The following is an 18,382-nucleotide window of genomic DNA, read 5'->3' as shown; positions in this document are numbered from 1 at the left end:
TTATTTTTTTCTAAACAGCTAAAACGTTACATTTCCATATCTACCAGCACAGTGATGGAAAAGGCAAGACAATTCATCATCACCCCGCCAGGAAACTTCTTGGGGATGGCAAATACTTCTAGGAACTTAGTTTTCAGCAATTTTAGAATGTTTTATTTTCTTTTTCTATTTATATGAGGTACTTTAATGTATTTAAGGAAATGAATTCAATGTATTTATCGATAAGAAAATCCTGTTGTAGAGGTTGTCATGGCTTCAGCTATGTAGAAAATCAAAAGTCTCACAGAATTTCCATCCGTACAAACAATAATACTCCTTTTTATCCCACCAAAATTCTTTTGCAGTAGTATTAACAAGAACTATTTACCAAAGTTACTATTCACCGCTAATTTTTTAAGTATATTCAAAATTCATCCAAAATTGCAAATTCAAACGTAGTACGGTATTAATCAATGTCCAATTATTATTAACACATTTTAAAAGCAGTTAACCAGGGATTTAGGGGACCGCTTTTCTTTATATGAAGGGGGCTGTCTCCTCCTTAGTTCCTTACTCTTTACTGTGAAGTTTGGCTCTTTTTAAATTTAAAAAAAAAATACAATTGGGAAAATAAAATTTTTCAAAGCAAGAAATTTTTTTTAATAAACAAGGTGTTGAGAAGGGGGCAGTTTCCCTACTGAGTAATTTATATTTGTTTTAAGTTTTAAACTTGCTCCTTAATTTAATTGAAAAACTTTTTCTATTTGTTTAATTACATTTCATGATACTGCTAAGTTTTATGAATACAATACATTTGGTAACGCAGAAAGAACGATCAGTATTTCAATGATCTCTATTGGGATTTTGATGGGTAATCAAACAGTTCGTGGTAACTAACTGTGAGGATCGAACCGGCTCAATAGTAATTGAAACTTAAAAAAAACTGAATTTTCATAACAATAGATATATGAAAAAAGAATTGGATTATTATGCTGATTCCAAATATATAAGTTTCATTAAGTTTAGTCTTACCTTTCAAAAGCTACGAGCCTTATTCTCGAAAAAAAGGGGGAAAGACCCCCTCCAAGCAATAGAATTTTAATGAAAATCACACCGTCGAATTCAACGTATCACAGAACCCTACTTTAGATGTTTCAAGCTTATATCTGCAAAAAGGTGGAATTTTGTAATTTTTGCCAGAAGAAAGATCACGGATGCGTGTTTATTTGTTTCATTGTTTGTTTTTTTTTCCAGGGGTGATCGTATCAACCCAGTGGCCCCAAAACTTCAAGAGAGGGCTCATTGTAACATAAATGAAAAGTGCTAGTGCCCTTTTTAAGCGACAAGAAAAATTGGAGGGCAACTAGGCCCCCTCCCACACCACTTTTTCCCAAAATCGTCTGATCATTTTGAATTTTTTTTTGAAATTTTCAGATAGACTTTTTCCTTAGCATAATTGAAAGGCCAAATAACTATTTTAGAGATAAAATGACCCCCTACATCTCCTGGGGAAAGGTTTTTAAGTTACGAAATTTACCCATTGTTTTATTTGCTATTGGGAAGTATGCATACATTTTTTGGGTAGGTAGGGGAGGAAGAATTTTCCGCTGGGAGGATTTTCCACGGGGAGAATCTTTCATGGAGAGGGAAGTTTCCAGGGGGTGAACTTTTCAGGGGGAGTTTTACACGAGGTGAATTCGCCAGAATTCCTATGCAAAATTTCTTTATTTGTCTTGCTTTCTCTTTACCAATTCAATTTTAGGCGTGGAGATTCTAAGGGTAATTGTCCAGGGTTGATTTTTGCCAGTAATGAGTTGTCCAGAGGATATTTCTGTGGGGAGGGGGATTTTCTGTGGAGGTGGAGCCAGGTATTCCGAAGTTGTTTGAAAAACGATCGGAAATAATATTTAAATAAAATATGTTTTTTCAACTGAGAATAAGGAGCAACATTAAAACTTAAAACGAACAGAAATTATTATATATACGAGGGGGCTGCTCCCTCCTATACACCTTGCTCCTTACACTAAAGCTTAAATTTCGTCCTATTTTTTTAAAAACAACTCCTGAAATACAATGTCGTTTAATTAGAACAATTTGTAACTTTTTTAAAGTGCCGTAAAACAGTAGCTTGAAGAGCAAGGTGTTGAGAAGGGCAATCCCCCTCATATACATAATAATTTCTGTTCGTTTTAAGTTTTAATGTTGCTCCTTACTTTCAATTGAAAAAACTTATTTGTTTTTTTATTTAATGAAGCTTAGAGATAAATGTTTTTCTAAAGGCAATGGAAAAAGTGTGTCAATTAAAGTAAAAGTATATAAAAATAAAAAAATCAATTAATTACAAATAATACAAATAGCCTACTTGCAAAAACTAAGCATTTGATTTCCAGCATTCAATTCTGTTGAGCAATGCCGATGCGTTGGACGGATACTTTTTAAAAATATCGGCGGTTTTGAACTTGGTTATCAAACATCAAAATATTTAATGCTTTTAGACTCAATTGTTTATAAGAAGTAGCGCATTTTCAAAGTAATTTGTTCAAAGTAAAACATTAAAACTAAAATTAAGAAAATCAAATAAAAATTTTTAATTCAATATTTTTAATCTAATTTTGAATGCTTTCCTCTATTCTTAATAATTTGAATGGTTTTCCTCTATTCTGCTCTTTATACTTCATAACTGTAAAAAGTTAAATCTTTTTCAAACTGACAACTAAATAAATACAATCACTCCTAAAAAAACAATAAACGATAATATAAAACAAATAATAACGTATCCTTATTAAGTTGTTTTCCTTGTGTTTTCTATAATTGTACGAACTTTCTTGTGTACTAATAACTGCACTAATTACTAATAAACAAACACATATTCAGGATCACTGTAAAAACCTGATTCTTTGATTGAATGTTATCAATAGTTAGGCTCTTACATTTTCGTTACTGACAAGGATCGTTATTTACTTACCATTCATTACTATGAGGAAACTGATTTTTTTATGTTACTCCATCCAAATCATATAGAAAACATATTTGTGGAAAACTGAAAGGGTTCACTCAGTCACAAAGCAGAACTTAAATTTTCGTTATTAGGGTCAAAATCTATTGACAGGCAGCCAACAATGGGGAAACACACATTTTTTCCATGTTTTTCCCCTATTCTGCTCTTTTCCCTTTGGTTTCGTTATAATTACTTTATAGTCCCAGGTTTCCAGGGGTGCATGGCCCCCCTTCCCCCCGCCATCGCTATTGGTATGTATTTTTAACAGTGTAGTTTATATTTGCCAAAACAAAAAGAAAAAAGAATATTTTTTCCATTCCTCACTTGAATTTGATGAATTTGACTCTTAAAATATTCAAAACTCACTACTTTCTTTCATTTTCTTCTGCTCCACACATAATGGCACATTGATTCTATTACTGCCCACTTTCCTTTGATTCTGTTAGCATAAATATATGTTTTGCGCGCATAATAATAACAATTATTATTGTTAAATATAATAGATTGAATTGTCCTTGAAAATGTATTGACTATTTCATTGGTGTTTTCTTTCTGTTTTTTGGAGGGTTATCCTTTCTCCTTTCTGGCGTTTATGGACAGCACCATTCTAACATTGTAATTAACAGGTCTTGTTGATTCTTGCAATCATGCCGAGATTTCTTAGAAAATTTAATTCCGTCAAATTGGTTTTCATCCTCCCACACCCTTTTTCCTCTATAGAAGTCATTTCCGGTTGCTATCGATTTCGTATACCTCCTACACTCATCTTTTGAAGAACTTCCTTGTTTGGAACTTCCCTCGGAATAAAGAAATACGATTCGAAATCAAGCTGAATAATAGAAAGTTAAATACAGCCTACATTAATGTCTGGAACACAAGTCGCTTGGATCAGCATTTTTTCAGGTGGAAATAATACATTTCTTGTCATAACAATAACACCAACACAACAAAAGCAAGAGGTAAGACATACAAGTAGCAGTGGTGGCAACATTTATGACCATTCTGACTACAATGACTGCCTTAATTTGTTGCCATATGGTGCCCTGAATTACAAAAAGGGTAGTTAGCAGTCTCTAGATCTGTCCGACAAAACGATTTGTGGCAACTGTCAGAGGAAGGTGATGCCTCCCTGTACCCCCCCACCACCTATGCTAAGAAATTTTTTTGCATTTAAAGGTGAAATTGTGTGTTCAATTTATGTGCATTTAGCAACGAATCCGCCATTATACAGCATCATAACCTTTGAATTCAAGTTCTCTTCGGGCCTCATTTATAGACAAATGGCTGCTCGTCATAAGTTTTAACCTCACTCTGGATTTTCATTTAGAGTAGCTTATTTTGCTATATCTTTTAAAAACACACTATATATTAGGTTTTTTGATCGAATGAGCCAGCTTGCAAACTTTCGGCGATTGTCTTTCTGAAAGATAAGTCGTAGGGGGGAGGGGGATATTGTATGGGAACTATATTGCTCTTTATCAGCCCAGTGCTATTTTGTAGACTGCTATTCGGTTTTTGAACGTTTAAATTTTTTATTGCCAGTGGTACTTTATCTCCTTTTGTTATTTTTTCTTCTGAGATTTGCTTTTCTGGCACAGAGTTTAAGAAACTCAGATATTCAGATCATTTCGTTTTTAAATGTATCCCATTCAATTTCTTTTTTTTCCATCCTGCTCATAGCTCCCTTTTTGCGTCACACTGATGCTTATATGATGTGCTTATTTTGGCTTGTTTTCTAAAATGACGTGTCTTAGATCAGTTGTTTTTATGGTTTTTCTTTTCAGGACCTGAAACAGGAAATAAAGGAACAAAAAAAACCGCCTATTTTCAAGGCAGAACCACAAAGTAGGGAGCCAACACAAATTGAAGCTATGGGGAGGATTTTTTCCTTTTCTGATGTCCATTTAGAATCAAACTTTCCTTCTTGCAATGATAGCGGATGTACGGATTATGTCAGCAGAGATAGCGGTAAGATGTGTACACGAATTTCTCAATTGTTGGCTTTCCTTCGGTTTTACGAATGCTAGAAACCTAACATAATAAATTAAAGACATAATATATATATATATTCTGGTATTCTGGTTTAAAGATCCGCATCTGTCCGAGTTCGTCTTCATCTCAGTCCAAATTAATTCAAGTGGGTAGAGGAATTAGACAAGGAGGAATTATTTCTCCTTATATATTCAATTCTTGTTTAGCTACTGCCCTTAATTCTCTTTCCTGCTCGTTTGTTTCATTATCTCGAAATCTGTCTTACATTGCATATGCTGATGACATTATCCTTCTAAGCCGGTCCAAGTCTAGTCTTGTTTCTAATTTTAATATTTTAATTAATTGTTTAAAAGGTTTGGGCCTTTCTATCAGTTTTGAAAAATGTCAATTTTTTGTTGTAAATTGTTTAGAGGATAATGTCAGGGCGACTCTCGATTGCGGCAATGGTGTTATTTTTCAGTCGTCGCCAATAGTCACTTATTTGGGATTACCTTATGCTGCTTCGAAAAGAGATTTCAAACCAGTCCTGGTTCAGCATGTTCAGATGAAACTACGCAAGGCATTTGGTCTTTTAATTCGTTTTCGGGGTCTTTACCGTCGGGACGTCCTTGGTCGTATGTATAGCGCTGTTGCTCTGCCTCACGTATTGTTCCCGTCCCTCCTCTTCCGAAATTTCAGACCTTCTGATCTTTCGCCCATTAAAGTTGCTTATTTTAAATTTTGTAAATTTTTACTTGGCTTCCCCCTTTCTTTTAGTAACACTGAGATTGTTTTAAAGCTTAATGTGAAGGATCCTATAGTCTGTATAAAGAAAAAATATAAAACATTTGAAGATAGGGCAAAAATTAGCCTTTTAGGCCACAATTTATTTCGTTTTTTAGTAACAGTTCTGGCTCTTCATGATTTATAGGCTAATCTATTTAGCAAGTTTTTTTTTTTTTTTTTTTTTTTTTTTTTTTTTTTTTTTTTTTGTGTTCGATCAATATTTGATAGGTTTTGATTGTAAGTGTTATCAGTTGTTTTTTCTTTATATCATATTGTAGCGTACTCCTCATTTTTTGAGGGAAATAAAGAAAATAAATAAGTATATATATATATATATATATATATATATATATATATATATATATATATATATAATATCATTTTTAATAATAATTTCTTAAATATATAATAATAGAAAGCTTGATTATATCTTATAATAGAAAATTTAATAAAATAAACCAATTAAAGGCACACCAGCCATTAAAAGTTGCAAACCCATCATTGTCACAGATGAGCATAGTTGACCACTGGCTCACTTTGCTTCGAGCCCAGATGGGCCAAGGTCTCGCTTAATGGCTCAAGTAATACTGAGTGACAAGGTAAAACCTGTCAAAATTTCTACTAAGAAGCTTGAAAGGTCGTGTCAGTATGGCTATGTTGGCACACTTTGGTCTTTTGAAGGTACACGTCAAAGATCCTTGCAGGATTTCAGTCCAAATAAGTGAAGCATGCCAATCTTTCTGCTGAGAAAGTTGTGACTGGAGAGACAGGGCTGTTGCTCGGGTGACAATCCATGTTCAATTCTTCAGTGACACGGATCAAAAATTTCTCACGAGATTTTGCTTCAAACAGGGTACACCATGCTTTCATACGCACTAAAAAGTTTGCAGTGAGAAAGATTTGGCGATGTTAGAGAGGCCACGAGATCAGTTTAATACTTTGATAAAGTAGATTGAAAATCCTTGCGTGATTTTTCCTCAAAAAGTGTACAACATTCTTGTATTTCTGTTCATAAGTTAGCGAGGAGAACAGGAGAGGAGGTCTTGGAGGGACCAAGTACGATTTCGATTCTAGCAAGGTGCCAGCTACATATATTTCTCCGTGGAGTTGTACTAGAATGTCAGGGTTCAAATACATACATTGAAATGAAAACATCTCCCTCCTGAGGAATAAATACTTCGTGTCAATGTCTAACGTATAACGACTTATAACTGCATTGTTTTTTAGCTGTAATGTAGGAACATCTGAAGTGTAGAGAGCGGCTAGTAGAATGAAGAAAATGAGCGTTTTTCATAGAGAGATAATAATGGCCCAATAATTGTAAAAGCAACCTTCCTATAATGAGCTGAATTACACTGTAAGAGAATCTTTTTTAACAATTAAATTCAAAGGTAAGAAACTGAAACTTGAATACAAGTTGCAAGCCAGGTCGTGTTCAGGAGAGAAGCTAGGGGGTTTAGCCCCCCACCCGTAATGTGTGTGCAGTTCATAAAAACATTAAAAAACATTAAAACATTAAACATTTAAAAACATTAAAATGCATAAAAACAAATTTACGATGCGTTTTTAACGTTTTTTGTACCCTCCACCCCCCCCCCCATAGAACAAAAATCTTGAATAGGGCCCTTGGTGCCAGTACGATATAGGCAAGAGGGACCAAAATTTATCCTCATTGCTGTCTTCTGTAAAGACGTTATCTTCCTCAAAATTGAAGACTTGCTCCTGTCCCGCGCATAAAAAAAAATAAAAGTTGTAAGGATAATTAAAAGAACAACATAAGGGGAGAAGACTCTCAGGAGCAAGAAAAGGATTGATGCGGTTTAAGTTAATTCTTAAGACACTTCATGTAGAAAAAGAAAAAAAATAATTGGATATTTATATAAGGAAATCCAGCCATATATCCAGTAGTGTACATCCAGCTAATCAACTGTTCATGAGTTATCCCAAAGCCTGTCTCTGAGGGTTAAGAATTCATTTTACAATAAAGAAAAAATGTCCTAATAACTATACATCTCCCGTCTCCCTCTAGATATATTTTCGTCCTGATTTTGTCAAGGTTATTTTACTACGCCTTGTTTTGCCTCAGTTTGATATAACTACAACTAATTCAACTTCTTTTATATCCTTCAGGGATATATTCCCAATGTTCAAGCATGCTGGCTACCCTACTGTCTCGTCCGAAACTGTCAGACCTCAGTGACCTCGACTCTGGCCTTGAACTTAGTGCATCGGTAAACTTTGATCTTCCACTTCTTGGGGGAGAGCTGCCCGTTCTGAATGCTGATGATTGTAGCCACTTGGATGCCAAACCAGGTAGTGCTGAGGAAGAACAACAGTCAGAGCCATCCAAGGTAAGACTATGCCTTGCATTTCACTTTTAGGCAAGAAAAATATCATTAAACGAGTTCAGGTGATTTCCAAGTCTATTTTATGGAAGGAGGATATTATAGTATTCCTCGAAATACGATTTTAGAATAGATTATAAGCAGCTATGGGAACTTGCCGGAGAGAGGCGCTAAAGTCTAAAAAAGGGCAAGTTTCATAGAGAGCCATGGTATTGTTTCTGAATTTTTTAAAAGTTTGCCCTCGTTAGAAAGTGTCCCACAAGACTTGTAAAATATGTTACAGCGTCACAAGTACTGCTTTCCTAATTTCAACTTCCCTCGGTGTAAGCTGTAACAGATAAAAAGCAATTCTCATCCAGCCACTTAGTAGCAGGAACATTTTCAATAGCTAAGAATAGAAAAATTATCGAACACTCTTGTGTGGGCTAGAACTATAGCCAGTCAAAGATAATATGACTTCAGCTATCTTTGCTCTTCCTGGTTTTTGCAGGATTACTGGGCATAAGTGATCCAGGTCCTTATCCACGGTAGTTTAGGGTAGTAATCTTCTTAGTCGTCGTCGTCATTTTGATTTCTAAACCCCTTGGACAAATATTTTTCTTAGCTGGTAATACGGGTATGCTGAAACACTTAGTATGCATAGTGATAAATTTAGTAACTATGTTACCGTGAATGTCCGAAATCTGGTTAATGTCGACATTCATTGATGAATGTTCGAAATTCCTTTTCCTCTGCTTGGATTCAATTGGCTTTGCAAAGGTTAGGTTAGTTTTGATTGGGCTAGGTTAAATTAGCTTATACATCTCAGAAATGGGTTAAAAACTTAACCCAACCTATCAGACCTTGCATAAAACTGAAAAAGTTGACCAGGAATGCTGACTAAATCCAAAGAAAAAAAAATCTTTCGTATATTTACCGGTAAATGTCGACATTCACCAATTTCGAACATTCACCAATTTTGGAAATTCACGGTAACAACTATATGAAATAAATATTCAATTTTAAGTTGGTTAAAAACATCTTAGGGTAAAATAGGCTTATCAGTTGACCAAAATATCAATTTTTCCTTTTTTTTAAGATCTTGGGGGAACTTAGTTTTTCAAGAGTTATTGGTCTGTTTGATCATCCTCGTACTGATTTAGACATGCGCCATATTTCGGATGCTTTTCATCGCCATCTATTTTCACCTTGTACATCATCATATTTTCACTATTCTTCACTATGCTTCTAAAAACCTATCTATGCTTCTATTTTATGCTTGATATGAGATTTCCATATAAACAACGAATGAAATAAGGAAAAAGATCCATATTTCTTGAAAAGCTCAGTGGTCAAAATATATGAAGAGCAAACACAATTCCCTGTAAATTTAGGGTTTTTATGTATTGATAAGTTTTTCTCTGAGCTGAAACAAATGAGTCAGCCTAACCTTAAATTGATCAAATGCTGAATATTCGGCGTTTCTTATTTTTGTTTCAATTCCAAGTAATCTCTTGGTTTCTTGTTTAATTTTCTCCGGAAAATAGGGACAATAGACAGGGGTTACAAACTGAACAGGAACGATTCTGACGGCGTAGTTTAATAGGGCGAGCATATGGGAAGTATACCTACTCTTCCTTTTTTTCGTGTGCCATAAAAGTGATGGAAGAAGATTCTGCGGTCAAGCGAGAAGTTCTGCTATTTATGTAATTATGTTGAGACCTGAACTTTCAAACTGTCAGACTATTTGTTGGTTTATAAGTAAGGAGTGGCTCGTCCCAACTGTAACAGAATATTTGAAAAACAGAATTGGGATGAAAATTGGTACATCAAAAGAATCCATTTTTTGTGCTGAGATAAGTTGCGTAATTTAAAAAAAGGGGGAATCTCCCCCAAATAAAAATATGTTAAGAGTATGAATATAATATGTTATTTACTTATATGAGCATTTTATTATTTTCAGAGTTTGGAGTTTGACCGAGTACATTCAACAACTCGAGAGACTAGTCCGTCTCATTTAACCTTATATGAAAGAAGAAGGCTTAATATAATTGCTGCAAATCCGATATTAGCAGGTGAGTTTGTTCTCAAATAGGCTGTACTTTTAACAAAACTAAAAAAAAATTCCTGGCAGAAATTAAGACTTGAATTTTCAAATTTACCCGTTTAATGTTAGTTTAGTTGTAGCCGGTATTTCATTTGGAAAGTTCAATCGTCTTGCTGGAGAATTGAGAAGTCCCAAAGGCGAGGAAAAAATCTATCTTTCTTTTCTACAACATCGGATTCTCCCATGGTAGATTACCTTTTAACCTAGAATAGAGAAAAATATCCTTTCATAGAAAGTTCATTTTGAAGATCTAAGCTCGTGTCAGGATCACATACAAAAACTCTCACTTGACTGGAATTCTCATCTAAAATCCTCCTTTCCCGGCGTAACTAGCCCTTTTTAAAGGAACTGGTGTTAATGACAAGTAGTACTTTTTTAGATTTCATTTTGTCTTGATATTGCAACAATATAGTCATTAGATACAATCATTCTAGGGAGGTATGGAGATTTGGGGCTCAAGCCTTTGCGTACCAATTTATTTCTTAAAGACTTTTTGGGGTGGGGCCGTCATAACAGCTAAAGAACATTCTAATTTTTGTGGAAATTAAAGACATACAGCAAAAATACCGAAGTTTTGGGTGGGAGTCAGAAGCCTTTCTTCTTGAACAAATTATGTGCACGATGGGTCTTTCGGACCCATCGACGCAATCTTGTGAATTTTAAGATTGCCTCCATAGCTTTCTATAGTTCAATCTTTTGGCTAATGATGCCCACTTCCTCCATTTTCTATATATCTGCTTACCAAGACTAATCACCAGGGTTGCCACCAGGACATTGTTACTATCAAAATGATAATTTTAGACAGTGTAAATTTCAATTTTAAATGTAATTTTACCTGCTGGTCTGTTGCCCCAAGTTTTAAAGAGAATAGGACAATAGAACTGAGATAAATAATATCTGAGATAAATAATAATATCTGTTAGTTTCAAGAGCGTATGTTGTGGAAACGCTAAGCTGATTTTTTCACAAAATACTCGTGTTTTTTTGGCAAATATATTGAATTCTTAAAAAATTAAACATTAAAGAAAAGAGTTTAGTTCTGTAAAGTCGTGCTAAATCATGCCATATGAACGTCAATCTACAATTTCAGTGTTTGCATAAACTAAGTGTTAAAACATTCAGTTTTGCCACGTCAAACTCCCCACTTCAAAAAGTCATCGTCAGAAACGGCAAAAAATTTTGGTTTAGAAAGACTTCTAAGAATGGCAGCTGACGTAAAAAAGAACGTAACTGACAAAATAAATTTTTCCCTGGCTTGAAAACCAGCAATTAAAAAAAAAAAAAAAAGGATGAACACTTTTTCGCCCGATCTATAAAATGTGTCTAAAAAAATCAAGTAGTGGCAACTCTGCTAATCATGTCCTTCCTGTTTGCATAATAAAGTTGAATCTCGGCTAAGAAGAATCTTGCCAAGGAACTGATTATTTTTCCGCTTAATCCGGAAGACGAGATTCGTTTGGAACTTATACAACTAACAAAATAAATCTAAACTAAAATGTCCAAAGTCAATAATCAAGCAAAGTATTTTAAGTGTGTATTTACAAATGTAAAACGAACGAAAGTGGCTCTATTCTTAAGAGAGAAAGGATCGAGTTCAACTCTGTCCTAGATTCCTCAGACATTAGTCTGATGATATGGGAAGTGTCAGATAAGGCAGAAGTGTTTTTTGGAGTTTTATAAGCCAAGACCGTATCCAGAGGAGGGGGCTAATGGACTTTGACCCCCTCGAAGTTTTGTCCAAATTGCTACACAACAAAAGTACATATAAACAAATTTGGGATACGTTTTTTTTATTTCCCCCCCCCCCGCCTCCTGAAGTAATTATGGATACAATTTTTTTTACAAGCACAAGAATAATTGCAGGATTTGAACATACGGAGATAAGTAAAAGAAATAATTGTTGGAATTTATCTCTATCTACCATAAAAATAGCAAGATTTTATGTGATCAATCTTTAATATCGTTATTTTGTAGAATAAAAAACATGTATACTTTTTAAATCAATTGTGGTATCGCTAGGCCAGGTCTGTAATGCTTATTTTGGAAATTGCAAATTTTTTATGTACCTTCCCGCTTCGTAATACACGTATTATTGTGAAGTTCGCTTCTACTGACATTATTCAGTCGTCTTAGTTGCTAAACTAATAAGCCATGCTTTTGAGACCCTAGGCAGTGGGATAATTTTGTCAAAACCCTGTGGGGGGGGGGGAGTTGGAGCCAGTTTTACCTAATCAAGTAGAAATGACAGTGAAAACTAAAAATGAGCCAAATAGTACCACAAAGTTAAAGACACATTAAAGAAAACTGACCTATTTCTTCGGATGCTTGAATAAGGCAGGTTTATCTTAGCGTTGATGAGATTTTTGAAGAAACTAAATATTAGCGCGGATGGGGGGAACGGCGGTATGGATTACCAGGCTTAGGAAGGGGCATTTCATCCCTGCCCCATAGGAAATTACACCCCTGACCGTAAGTCCAAACCATAATCCAAGCGTTTTTGTCTGAGATAAAATTTCAAGTTGCGTATGTGTCATAGTATTTGTATTCTCTTATTATTTTTTTTTTATTTTTGCCTAGAGTTGGTCAAAAATGAATTATTAGTGTTTTTACTAATAGAGTTTAAGTTTTTGCTCAAGAACTAAAATGTGGTGTTAAAATTATTTTTCAGTTTCTGTACTCTTTAAGAAATGCAATCCGAAGTTTTTGGTCACCAATATTTTTGTGATTATTTCTTTTTTTTGCAAGATTAGGGCCTTTTGTTAAACAAAACTCCAAGGGAAACTATTAAGGCAAATTATTGGGCTAAGCTCGGATAGTTTTACCGGATCGTTTCTTGCATATGTACCTATACCTAATAAGTTTTTAATTTTTTTTTGGGTGGCATTTTCTGTGTTGAAGACAAGAAACTTGAAAAAAAGAATCGTTAATACGGCTACAGGTGTAAAAAAAAGAAAAGACTAGCAAATTTTAGAAAGATATTGCCCAAATCTTTTGAAAATCTGCCCAGTTTCCCTTGGTCCAAAATAATTAGCTTTTAAGTTCCAAGTAAATCTTGACACTTTCATGATTAGGTCGGAATAGGCATATACACCTCTTTAAATCGTCATTTCCATGTCGCAATGGCCAAAGTTACTTTGAAGTAGGTGCAAAATGGTCACCTTTCTTCTAACAAGTGGGAAGTCAAGTTGGGGTTGTTGGAGGAGTCAGTGGCTGTGACAACAAAAACCGAAAATATTTACGTGATTCGGACTCAAACAAGATAAGAATGCCAACTTTTCTACTAAAACATAGGTGGCTAAAATGGGAGAGGAATGTTAGAGGCTGTGACGGACCACTAAGCGCAGCTTGGGCGTGACTCGTTCCTACTCTGATTCAGGACTTAGTTCTTTTTTTTTACTGAGCTTTTTTTTGGATCGAACAACATTTGTCCATTTCTGTCATGAGTCAGAATTTGAATTTGACAGTGAGTTAGGACTTAACTGGTTTTTCCACCGATTCAGTCTGCATCTTAGACTTAGCTCACTTTTGTTGTGAATCAGTAAATTGCTCGCTCTCATAGAGCGTCCCCAAAATTCAACAGCTCAAGCTTAGATCGCTTCTTTGACGAGAGAAATTTTATCGTTTTTGCACCGGGTGATGACTTAGTCATATAACTCGCACTCTATAAACCCTCCATTACTAAATTTTTAACCGAAAAGCTGACAATTGCACGTCATCTGAGCTAGAATCTTGTAAATATTGAAAATCTCAGTGCTGAAGCGGGCTAAGTGTAGTTCATCAATAAATCTCTTTTGGGTAGCCGTTTTTAAATCACTAGACCCCTTTTTCAAAAATTATGCACACTTTTATTTGTTAACAGCTTTTGATGAGCAGCTTTAAAATTGAGAAATTTTATATGTTTAAAATCAGCATAAATTTTGTTGTAACATAATTTTAATTGAGGATTTGTATTTCAGAGTGAAAGTTTCCGTTGACAATGGGTAGTCTTTTTTTCAGTTTTTTGCCGTGAACTGTTTGATCCATGGCTATCTTAAATTTGAGGGAAGCTACTGCTCTCTCATTCAATCCCCCTCTCTCTCTCCCTCCCTCCCTCTCTCTCTCTCTCTCTCTCTCTCTCTCTGTCTCTCTCTGTCTCTCTCTCTCTGTCTCTCTCTGTCTCTCTCTCTCTGTCTCTCTCTCTCTGTCCTCTCTCTCTCTCCCACTCTCTCTCCTTTCTAAAATGGTAACAATTTTAGTGTTCCGAAAAAAACATGGCACTTTATTAGTACAAAGACGCTCTATTACACTTACCCTCCCTCTTCAGGTAAATGTTTGTAAACTCATCTACAGAAGAGTTTTTGTGTCCATCCACACAAGTTCTGGTGATCCAAGAATGTAACCAAACGGCCAGGGATGGTCTTTAATTGTTATGTTTTAATATCCTACCGGAAATGACAGATCTTTCTAGCACTGACATTATTCACACCATCATTGACGTCTACTCCAATCAGGATTAAAATGAAGCAGAACGAAAAAATTGTTAGATTCTCTTTTGAGTTGAGGAGGCTTGTCGTCACCTCGAGTCTTGGAGGTTAAGAAGGTCTTAGAATCCCAACATTCTGTCAGTTAATATTGCATGTGGATTCCAGTGATCCCACAATTGTCTAAGGTCAATCCGTAGAAATGTCAGCCACTTAATTATTCCTTGAATAAGAGGTATTTCTATTAAAAATTAATGTCTAAGATAAACTCCAGATTGTGTTTCACAAAACGGGCTTTAATTATTAAAATCGCTGAAAGACTGCACGGAATTTACTAAGAACGCAAAAAATTAATTCTATAGCCCACAGTGTGTTTCAGAACTTAGTTATCATTAATGGCCATCATTTATTTATTACTACCTTTGACCTAAAATGGCAGATATTTAAAAAAATAGCCAAAATACTTTCAGTTCATAGAAGTGGGTGAAAACGTAGCTTTAAAACAAAAATGATAAGTAATTAATAGTTATCATTAATAATAGTTTATTTCTGGAATATACCCCAAGTTTTGAGTAAATGCTACAAATGTCCCTTATGGAGGGGTTCTACACAGGCATTGATAAATCAATTACAGATTGGGTACTTGGATATTACTTTAAATTTTTACCAAATGCGATTATGCTTTTAGACCATTTGATTAATAAAAATTCATAGCGTAAATCCTGGCAAATGTCCAGTGGTAAGCGTTCAAGACATGCTTGGCATACTTATTGTGGCAGCATGAGAATCTAGAGGCTGGTTTAATTAAATGGAACGAACCATGATTAAAGACAAAATTTTTATCAGGAGACAAAGTGGATGCTGTAATTAAAAAGACATTATTTGACGGTTTTGGTAAAATGTACATCATTGTCCATTCGCATAAGCTAAGCAAGTACTACTGATTAGTTTGGTCTGTTTCCTTTTATTATTTTTTTTTGTTCACAAGATGTTTAAAAGTTGGTACTTTTTAATAAATGTCTTTTCTTACCCTCAGTAATAGTTAGAAAATGAAGTGTCTGATATCAAAACTGCTTTGTCTTATCTTGGATACTTAAGAAAATACTCTTTTACAAACAACTTGTTCTTATTAAAAGTAAAAGATAAATACATAGAAACAAAACATGAATATAATTTTTGAATCTTCGACCATCATGTATAATGCGTTGTTCAGCAAACTAGATTTTGAAATACAGCAGCATATAGAGGCTACCAAATATGTTATTTATTATTAATTTAATGGGGCCAGTTTGGCCCCCCATCCCAACAAGAAATCTGCGGGATTATGCTAAAGAGACACTTTTTTTCTACCTAATGGCTGAAAATGGAAGGTTTCATAGTCCCCCCCCCTGATTCAACATTTTGCATATACACCAAAGTGAAAAAAAAACTCCCAATCCTTCGGGTCCATAAGAAATGTGTAGAAAATAGAGGGGGAGGGTGAACCTTTAATGAATTCCCTACCCCCTGCTTCACTCCAACCTTTCCCCCGCCAATCCCTACGAATTTCAACAGTGGAATTTCATTGGGTGGGATATGACTTCATCATGAATACTTATCAAAAATACTCTTCATTACCCGCATAAGTTTATATTCTCAGTTCAAAATAATATGATTTATCAATATTTGTAGCAACGACAAGAAAGGTGTAAACAGATATCACTGGCTATCTTCCAGTATAATTTGGTTTGCAATAAAATTTTATAGCCTATGAAATACAACTTATGTCCATATCCGTCACCGAGTCACTAAAACGGACAGACGGAACATTGACGTTCAACGACTCGGCAAAAGCGTCAAATATTCGAAATAAAAGCGCAGTAAAATGTGTGTCTCAGCCGCAGTAACTTTGATTGTATTGCTGATAATTAAACCTTTATGAGTCACTTATACACGTTTACTTTATCACTATTAATAGAGCTTCTAATTAATAATGCATTGAATGATTGACAATTGCTGTGGAATAGTTTTTTTTTTGAAAATTTGAGTGGTTATAGTCAAGTCGCCTCCCTCCACTCTTTCAGTCCATTGACCGTCACTAGTGAACGACATGGTGATAACCTCGCAAATACTGCTGTTGTTGCAGTTAAACTATTCAAGCTAGAACTATGAAATTTTTTGCAAGATAGTTATGGAACAGTAAGTATAAATGAAAATCTTAAGAAATTAAATAAAAAAAAGGAATGTTCTTTTTGCAAGCATGTGAGAACAGAAGGTCTGAGTGAGCGGAAGGAGGCGATAAATGGTGGTGGCGTCGGGCTATCTTTGTAAACGCCGAAGGTTCGAGCTACCATACAGTGCGTGAAGATGAATTGAGAGGGACATTCACTTCCCTTGGGCTGTAGCTTGGACCTTTAGCCCTTTATCCCTGGGCATTTTCCGCAAATAAGTAATTTGACAGAAATGTATGAATGTGTCCTTTCTACTTTGTTTGCCAAAAAAAAAATATCAGGCTATATTTTGTATAGATATAACGCTCTGCCTTCCGTCTGTCTCTCTCTCTCTCTCTCTCTCTCTCTCTCTCTCTCTCTCTCTCTCTCTCTCTCTCTCTCTCTCCCTCTCTCTCTCTCTCTCTCTCTCCTCTCTCTCTCTCTCTCTCTCTCCCTCCCCTTCTCCCTATCGCTCTTTCTAACTTTCCTGCGAAACCAAAGATGAATTCTTTTTGAGTATTCGGAGTGTTTCCTGTATTCTGTAACAAACCACGCATATGAAATGAAGTAGGGCATACAATAAGTTATTATTTTACTTTCAATAGAGAAACTAGCTGCACCTACTGCGCCGTTGCCGATTCCGGATGCAAGCTCAACACTAGCCAAAAGACTGGGATTGCCTTTTAACGATGAGCCCAAAACGCCGAAAAGGGAATTTTGAAAAAAACTGTAAGTCTTTTTATATTTAGTTTTCGCTTGGATTACCGTCTTTTAAACCGTTTAATATACTAACGTTTATCGTCTTTCAATCTAGCATTTTGCCAGGGGAGAAGGGTAAGCCTGCAAATTTCTAGCTGCAAAAGTTTGAAGAAGAAGAAAAAATAATTTTTCTCTACCCAGATAAATGGGTACCTGTGTCGTCAGTAGAACTTACCTAAAGTGTGTGCGAAGAAAAACTAACGACACTAAATTATGTTAGATAAAATAAAACAGGACTTATCCAATTTTGTTTAAAGTTTGTTTGCTTGTTGTTTTTTTGTCTTGCTGGTTTTTTTAAGAACTTTTAAAGGTATTTGAGATGCTTAGACAGATATAAAATTGATCAGTGTATATTTGATTTTTTACTTTAAAGGAAACCCTGACTCAGGTATGTACACAGTCTACGTCCTCTCCAGAAATCGCAAATTGTTTTAGTTTCTTAGTTTTTCTTTATAATTACTTATTTTTAGTGCTTTAAGCTATCCCTGAATACATGTACGAGTTAATATCATATATTGATGCACCATATCTCACGACTGTTTTGTTTACCAAGCACCAATGAATGTCAAATTTTGGAGACATGGTGCAAACCATTTTTAAAGGTCTGTTATGAAGAATCTTTTATATTATCCCAATACACCCCTTGCGTCTTTCCACATAAGTTACCATCATTTAGATTCAATGATGGTCTTAGGCTTACACGGCTGTATTTTACGCCGTTTAAGGCCGTTTTTGCGCTTTCTGTAAGATTTCATCCTTTTTTTCTTGTTATCTCCCGCGTTGTGACGAAGGACTTTCTACCGATTCCC

General features: G+C 35.1%; 1 protein-coding gene across 10 annotated transcripts in view; it reads left to right on the top strand.

Annotated features, from left to right (window-relative positions):
* The window catches only part of LOC136038751 (ets DNA-binding protein pokkuri-like), a 194,271-nt gene that overhangs the window by 90,752 nt on the left and 85,137 nt on the right, over window positions 1-18,382 (top strand). For 9 of the 10 annotated variants that reach the window (XR_010620291.1, XM_065722113.1, XM_065722114.1 and 6 more), the window contains 4 exons: window positions 4,762-4,945; window positions 7,865-8,085; window positions 10,022-10,133; window positions 17,420-17,543. Coding sequence is in view for 9 of the 10 variants with exons in the window: in XM_065722113.1 (XP_065578185.1) it covers window positions 4,762-4,945; window positions 7,865-8,085; window positions 10,022-10,133; window positions 17,420-17,535 (633 nt within the window). In the remaining variant the exon portion in view is untranslated. Of the gene's footprint in view, window positions 1-4,761; window positions 4,946-7,864; window positions 8,086-10,019; window positions 10,134-17,419; window positions 17,544-18,382 lie in introns of those variants that run through there. The other variant, XM_065722110.1, reaches the window with a different exon arrangement.

The sequence above is a fragment of the Artemia franciscana genome, chromosome 18 (assembly GCF_032884065.1).
Source record: "Artemia franciscana chromosome 18, ASM3288406v1, whole genome shotgun sequence".
Taxonomy (NCBI): domain Eukaryota; kingdom Metazoa; phylum Arthropoda; class Branchiopoda; order Anostraca; family Artemiidae; genus Artemia; species Artemia franciscana.
This window is presented reverse-complemented; position numbering and strand designations above follow the sequence as displayed.